The sequence below is a fragment of the Zea mays genome, chromosome 5 (genome assembly GCF_902167145.1).
Source record: "Zea mays cultivar B73 chromosome 5, Zm-B73-REFERENCE-NAM-5.0, whole genome shotgun sequence".
In the NCBI taxonomy this organism is placed as follows: domain Eukaryota; kingdom Viridiplantae; phylum Streptophyta; class Magnoliopsida; order Poales; family Poaceae; genus Zea; species Zea mays.
Window position 1 is genome coordinate 174,494,046 of NC_050100.1, and position 8,308 is coordinate 174,502,353.

The 8,308-nt window shown below is 43.4% G+C and overlaps 1 protein-coding gene across 1 annotated transcript; it reads right to left on the reverse strand.

Annotated features, from left to right (window-relative positions):
* Positions 1 to 6,198: 6,198 nt before the first annotated feature.
* Positions 6,199 to 6,904, reverse strand: LOC103627266 (abscisic stress-ripening protein 3). Its single transcript, XM_008647554.3, has 2 exons — positions 6,551 to 6,904; positions 6,199 to 6,442 (listed from the first exon to the last, which is right to left on the reverse strand). The coding sequence occupies exons 1-2, from the start codon at positions 6,716 to 6,718 to the stop codon at positions 6,290 to 6,292; spliced, it is 321 nt and encodes a 106-aa protein (XP_008645776.1). The 5' UTR covers positions 6,719 to 6,904; the 3' UTR covers positions 6,199 to 6,289.
* Positions 6,905 to 8,308: the final 1,404 nt, after the last annotated feature.

Sequence of the window (8,308 nt, forward strand, 5' to 3'; positions counted from 1 at the left end):
GCATCATCAAAAGCAAAATTGCCATGATGAAAATCACCGTACCATTCATCATCATTGTATGGAATTTCCTGGCGAAGCTCCCTGTGCTGAGGCCTTCGGTCATGGTCATCCTGAGTGAGGTGACACATTTCTTCAGCGGCTTCATCGATCTTCCTCTGGAGGTCGGCGAGCCGAAGCATCTTTTCTCTCTTCTTTTGCACCTGTTGATGGATAGCTTTCAGGTCCCTGATCTCTTGATCAAGTTCCTCCTCCTGAGGTGTTGGGCTGGTAGCCTTCCTCTTCTGGCTCCTAGCTTCGTGTAGCGTCTCCTAATTAGTATCCAGTGGCTGCAGTGTAGCCCCTGGCACTGTTGTCTTCTTTGGAGCATGACGAAGGTCGATGCTTGCCAAAGGTGGTGAATGAGTTCACCGGAGGTGGGCGCCAATGTTGGTCCTTGCTCTCGAATGCTATACACCAAGAACAAGGCAACACAATTGTTAATAGATAAGGACCTTCGTCCTCCGAAACATTATTTCCCTTCGGATATAATGATTTTTGGACGAAGGTCATGAAGGGCGTACCTTCATGATTTCGGTAAATGAATACAAATAAATAAAGAAACATAAAACATACAAGAATGTAAATAATGGCAACATAGGAATAGATTATTTACATTCTTATTTCATTTTATAAACATGAACAAATGCTCATAATATTTATATTTCATTGATACATTCGGCTTGACAAAAGGTGGTAATGTAAGAGACGCGGGAGCAATTACAATGCATCGTGAACAATACGATGTTACTGTTCATCTATTTATACACACAGGACGCAGCCCGGGCAAAATTACATCCGTGTCCCTGACATTTACTGTTGACCCTAAGGCAACTATCAAGGACCAAGTAGTCTTTTCTCCTTTAGGTCGGTTCCATTTTTCACCATCGTTATCATGCTAAGCCGAAGGTCCTTCAGCCACAACTTCGGTGCTCGTTCACCCTTCCTTCAAACCACACCTTCATATTACGCACACCTTCATCTCAAAGTCGAAGCCTTTTGTAACAGTCTGTTATACTGAAAAACATGTTAGTTAAGTTTTTGAGGACCTTCGAAAGAGGAAGGCCCCCAACACCTAGTTTACCCGTCGAGCGAGATTTGTTCCCCCAAGTTACGTTCCCATCATCTAATGGAGGAGTTCCCCGCGAGGAATCAAGGATCGGAGCCCATTGCCTTCTCTAATCTCAGCCAAGAAATTGCTGTAGGAGACAACCAGGAAGCGAATTCTAGGGCCGTGATGCCGAGATTAGTTCACAACATCGTAGACTCTGAACCAGGAGGAGTCACACACTGTCTCTAGCAGATCTTGTATATGCCCATGTAAAGTATTGTTTTACAATGTAGATGATATTGTTTGTAGAGTGAAGTTTGAAATAGAAGATGAGAAAGAAAAAGAGACAACCTAAAAGTATAGTTGGCCAAACGGGCGGTCAGACCCTAAACTCTAAACCTAAACCCGACACGACACGGGCCCTTCAGATGTAAAAAATCATTATGTGTACATCAAAATAAAAACATTTATATAATGAGGTATATCTTGACAAGGTAATTATTTATTTCTATCATTAACTATTATACAAAAATATCGTCATGCGCAAGTTTAACAGGTCTCCGTATGGAACGAATATGTGGAATACTTCCCCATCCCCGTTAACCCGTCAGGGGAGAACTTTCCCCCCAATTTACATCCCCATCCTCTAATGGAGGAATTCCCCATGAGGAATCAAGGATCGGAGCCCATCGCCTTCTTTAATCCATGCTCAGAAATTGCAGGAGGAGACAGCCACGAAGCAAATTCCAGGGTCGTGATGCCGAGATTGGTTCACAGCACCGTAGACTCTAAACCAACATGAGTCACGCACTGTCTCTAGTAGAACTTGTATATGCCCATGTAAAGTATTGTTTTACAATGTAGATGATACTGTTTGTAAAGTGAAATTTAAAATAGAGGATGAGAAAGGAGAAGAGACAACCTAAAACTATAGTTGTCCAAACAGGCGGTCTGGCCCGACAAGACACGGACCCATCAGATATAAGAAATCATTAGGTGTACATCAAAATAAAAACATTAATATAATGAGGTATCTCATGACAAGGTAATTATTTATTTCTATCATTAACTATTACACAAAAATATTGTCGTGTGCCTCCGCAGGTAACGATGGTGGGGATTACTTCCTCGTCCCCGTTTACCCATCGGGTGAGAATTTTCCCCAATTTACATCCCCGTTCTCTAATGGAGGAATTCTCTGTGAGGAATCAAGGATCGGAGCTCATTGCCTTCTCTACTCCCGACTTGGAAATTGATGGGGGAGACGGCCAGGAAGCAAATTCCAGCGTCGTGATGCCGAGATTGGTTCACAACACCGCAGACTCTGAACCAGTAGGAGTCACACACTGTCTCTAATAGATCTTTTATATGCCCATGTAAAGTATTGTTTTACAATGTAGATGATACTATTTATAGAGTGAAGTTTATAATGGAGGATGAGAAAGGAGAAGAGACAACCTAAATCTATAGTTGCCAAACGGACGGTTCGACCCGACATGACACGGGCTCGTCAGATGTAAGAAATCATTAGGTGTATATCAAAATGAAAACATTTATATAATGAGATATCTCTTGAAAAGGCAATTATTTATTTCTATCATTAACTATTACACAAAAATATCGTGACATGAAAGTTTAGTAGGTCTCCATAAAGAACGAGGATGGGGAATACTTTTCCATCCTCGTTTACCCGTCGGGGAGAATTTTTCCCAATTTACATACCCATCCTCTAATGGAGGAATTTCCCACGAGGAATCAAGGATCAGAGCCCATTGCCTTCTCTAATCCTAGTTCAGAAATTGTTAGAGGAGATGGCCAGGAAGCGAATTCCAGGGTTGTGATGTCGAGATTGGTTCACAACACCGTAGACTCTAAACCAGGAGGAGTCACGCACTGTCTCTAGCAGATCTTGTATATGCCCATGTAAAGTATTGTTTTACAATGTAGATGATACTGTTTGTAGGGTGAAGTTTAAAATAGAAGATGAGAAAGAAGATGAGGCAACCTAAAACTATAGTTGGTCAAACAGGTTGTCCGGCTCGATACGACATGGGCCCGTTAGACACAATTAGATAATCAGGTTGTGCCGGGTTAGCTCGCGTGCCGCAGTCGTGGCCCAAGCACAGCACAACAGGTCATTCAAGCAAATCGTGAAAATGGCCCATGTAAAGTATTGTTTTACAATATAGATGATATTGTTTGTAGGGTGAAGTTTAACATAGAGGATGAGAAAGAAGATGAGACAACCTAAAACTATAGTTGGCCAAACATGTTGTCCTGCCCGATACGACATGGGCCCGTTAGACACAATTAGATAATCAGGTTGTGCCATGTTAGCTCGCGTGCCGCAGTCATGGCCCAAGCATAACACAACATGTCATTCAAGCAAATCATGAAAATGGGCAAAAAGGGTGCCTAAGATAGGGTTCGAACTGGCAACCACTCAAGTGAACACCTTAACCACACTCATCTAAATCAATCTGACATTACATCTCTTGTGTTTAGTGAATTTATACTCTAAATATATGTATACTATTAATCTAAAAGTAAAAAATATAATTGTGTCAAGTCGGACCGACACTACAGGCCGAAGAGGCGGCCTAAGCACGGCACACCCCTCGTGCAAGGCTGGCATGGGTCCGACCTTAGTCGTGCTAGGTCAGGCCATGGTACTATTAAATGGTTCATGCCTTGGGCTAGCACGACATGAACAACCTAATGGTGGGTATAATTTACCTCCATGCTCATATCTATGTGGGTATGAATCACTCGTCGAATCATCCGTACTCACAAAGAATAGAGATCTATTAAATAACATATTACACAAATGTCAAGTATGTTCATCTAAATACTATTATAAAAATTCTAGCATCATTCAATCATACATTCAACATCAACTAATAGGATAAAGTAGCAACACTAGGATAGTACCACATAACACATTACATGTTCTATTACTTCTCCATCAAATAGTCGTTAAGCCTTTTATATTGCTAAGTGCAGGTGTCGTTGATTCATTGTTACACTAGGATAGTTATTAAGCTATTGTTTCATTTGTTTTGGGATATGCCAAGTGCTCAAGCTCATGTTTTTTGGCCAAGTTTATACTATGTATTTTATACCCACAGGTAAATGAGAATGGGTGAGGGCGGAACGTTATAATATCCATATGCCCATTAGGTGAAGGTTTTTGCCTAATAAAAGACTCCTAGCTACAATATTTAGCCCATATACATCCCTTAATTGAGTAAATAACCATTGGATATCGGGTGCGTGGTTACTGAGGTCACCTAGAGGGGGTGAATAGGTGATCCTGCAAAATATGAACTAAAACACACAAACTTGGTCTTAGAGTTAGTGCAAATTAAACCAAGTTTGGGAGAGAGAGAGAGAGAGAACAGAGACAAGTTCCATTCACTTGATTGTTGTATGAAGATATGAATTAGACTTAGAGCAATATCACAAGTGAGAATGGAGAACTTAGGAAGAGGAAAAATCGCAATAAGGTAAATGAGACAAGAAACATCGATTTATCTCGTGGTTAGGTCAAAGCCTACCTCCACGTTGTGGTGTCCTCCTTTGGACAAGGGTTACAATCAAGCACTCTCAAGTGATCACTAAGATCAACTTGAGTGCCATAATTTTCTTTATTATATCAAAATCCAATTTGTGAGGAATCTCCACAAATTGGAGTCTCTCATAGCCTTACAAGATGATCACAATCAAGACTTAGAGTAACGGAGGGAAAAAGAACACGCACACAAAAGCACAACACAGCAACACACGCACAAGAATCAAAGACAAGAGCATGAGTACTCGAAATTGGCGCTTGAATCTCTCTTAAATCACTAGAGGGTATGGTCGAGGAGTGTCGAAGTGTTGATGTGCTCTTGAAATGCTTAGGTACATAATGGAGGCGCCTAGGTGTCCCTTTTATAGCCCCAAGGGACCTAGGAGCGATTTGAGTCTTCATTTGGAAGCTCGCTCCAAAATTACCCTGATCACGTGATTGGCGTTGTTTCTTTTTCTGAGGGGCACCGGACCGTCCAGTGACCTAAGTTGACCGTTAGGCATCGGGCGAGAAACCAAAGTAGTTGTTCGAGGGGTCACCGGACTGTCCGGTGAGGACGCTCGGACCGTCCGGTGATTTTTAACAAAAAATTCTGAGGCTGGGGACTTCAGTCGTACAACTGCCAGATTATTCGGTGCTCTACCGGATTGTCCGGTGCTACCTAGTTCAGCACAAGTTTGGCTCTTTTGAGCCAAACACCTCCAACTTCTTTTGACTTTCCTTGATGGGTTCTCTACGACTTAGACAAACATAATTAGCTCATAAAACAATTGACTAAGTGTTGGAACCATACATTTTTCACTCGTTTTCTCCAGGATTTGCAATATGCACTAAACTAAGTCCAAATGTCACTTTTCTTGCATAAAGTAGTTAGTAGCCAAACAAAGGTGCAAGAAACATAGTATAAAGTATGTGCAGCTTATTTAAGTACTTAAACCTCATGTTTTTGTAGCTTTACCCAAAGTTGCACTTTTGGCCCTCATTTCTACTCATTTGGACTTGTTGCCTCCAATTTGATTTTGCTAGAACTTGTGCTAATGCTCATATCAAGAGAGTTAGTTCAAAGTGATGCATTGAGCACTTAATCGCCAAAATAGGTAGAAATGGCTCAATGTCATATTTCTCTTTCAGGTACACATTACCATGTCTAGCTCACGTGTCTCCTGGATGGCTCTAGTGACATCCACGTTCACAAAGGTTTTGCACTTGAGGATGAAACGGTCGAAAACGATATTGTCTATACGAAAACGATTATCGTTCGGTTAAAAATTTACAAGATTTAATGATTACTCTGTTGACTATAATACGATGTTGATAGACTTTAAAATTTCAAAAATTTAAATTTGGTAATTTTTTAAAACGATTTTGTCTTTATAGAAACGATAGTTCTGGATTTTTTTTGTTACGGTCTTTATTCCTAATTGCACTTGTGTCCTCGCTGTTCTCGTCGCCCACGGACACCGGCAGAGCCGGCACGGCAGCACCGTCGTCGTAGCCGCTTGACGAACACACGGACTGACGGACATGTATCAGCACTCAATGGCAGGCAACATGGACGAGGCGATTTATTAAGTAGTAAGTATCTATAAACGCCACAATAATAAGCGGCACACACACAGAGAGAGGCTCGATCAGCTCTGGCCCTGCTTCTTGGCGTCCTTCTTCTGGTGGTGCTCGTGGAACGCGAACCCGGCCGCGCCCAGAGCCGCCACCGCCGCCACCTCCTCCTTCACCTTGTGGCCGTGCGCGTTCTCGGGGTCCTTCTTCGCCTTGTGCTTCTCGTGCTGCTCGACGATCCACAACACACACATACCATAGATGTATAAGCATGCATTCATTCATGCATGTTCGAGTAATAACAAGGTGAGCTATATATAGCTACGCGCGCTTACAATTGCGTATGCACCGGCGGCGATGGCGCCGAGCCCGCCGAGCTGCCCCAGGTGCTTGTGGTGCTTCTCCTTCTTGTCGTAGTCCACCTCGCCGCCGGCGCTCGCCTCCTCCTCGCCGCCGTCCTTGTGGCGGTGGAACAGGTGGTGGTGCTTCTTCTCCTCAGCCATGGCCGATCAGGTAGCTAGCTAGCTAGAGAGGCGACCGATGATCAGAAAGAACTGACGAGCGAGCGATCGATGCAAGTTTAGTTTCTCTGCTGGGTGGCGATTGATATGAACCGAGTGATATGCACATGTATATTTATATACAGGATGACCAGTACTGCAGACGACGAAACGAAGCCCCCTCCTCCGTCTGCTCTCAATTACTACTTATTAAAACCACCAGCCGGGGTCAAATTCCGCCGTCTCCACTTGCGATTATTCTTGATCACCCACCGACTGACCAGGGACAAACTAGACGTCGTAATCGTGTTGCTTGCGCGTCCAGCATAGATATTACTATCTATCAGCGGTTACCCAAAAGCTTTAAAAATTCAAATGCAGACGCATCCCTGAAAATCATTTGTGTCTACAGTCTACACAGATGCAGTACCTACATGTTCTTAGCCTGTATACGTACATACGTAGTGGCGCGTGAGGCATGATCTACAGTCATATCAAAAATAAAGTCTATGGAAATCTTGGATACTGGGTTCGAAAGTTCAGCAACCGAGAGCTGAAACGCCTTAGGAGCAAAGTCAAGATCATTGGTTGTTCGCCCCTACGCGGATTGGAAACTGGAAAACTGCAACACACGTACGCCATCAATCGAGGTCTTGATCTTTCGTTGTGAACGCACGAGGCGGCGACTTAGTTTTTGCCGATTTTTTTTTAAGGAAATCTGGAAGCTTTTTTATCCGACTTAGTTTTTGCCAATGGGTACGATATCGGTTAGCCTTTTTTTTCATCAGGTCTGAATGGAGACGGAACGGGGACGAAATGTACACATCAGAGATGTCCATCTCGTCAGTTTTCTTCGGAGCTAAGGATGCAAATCACCTTATCACAGCATAGTTTTTTTTGGGGTTTTAAATGCGAACACATGGTTTATACGTGTGTGTAGAGATGGCCAAACGGGCCGCCCGGCCCGGCTCGAGCCCGGTGAAGCCCGGCCGAAAACCGGGCCGGGCCTGCTGAGTCCGCGGGCTCAATTTTCTGTCCAAGCCCGGCCCGCAGCGGGCCTAAACGGGCCAGGCCGGCCCGTTTAGCACGAAAAAACGGGCCGAAAAGCGGGCTAAACGGGCCGGTAAGCACGTTTAAGTGTAAAAAAAAGGGCTTAACGGACTTAGAGGTAAACGGGCCGTGCCTAGTTTTCTGTCCAAGCCCGCCCGCGTATTCGTACCGTGCCGGGCTCGGACCGGGCCCAAAAAGCGGGCTTCGTGCCGGGCTCACGGACCTCGTGCTTATTGGCCATCTATACGTGTTTGTTCACGGTGTTCAAGTATGTGTGGATCATGTCTCTTGGCTTGTGATAAGCACTTGTGGATCACAACCAGTGATTTTGAGGGTCTCCAAGCGAGCTCGTCGCGAGAGGGGCCTCTAGATTATATATTTTTTATGATATATATAATATACGCTAGTTTTATTTGTAAAAACAAAAACAAATACATTGGTATATATTTAATTTAACATCTCTAATAATCATCAAGGAATAAAGTTGACCAAAATAACAATATATTTATACCTGAAAGCTAATATGATTACCTTAATGAAGAA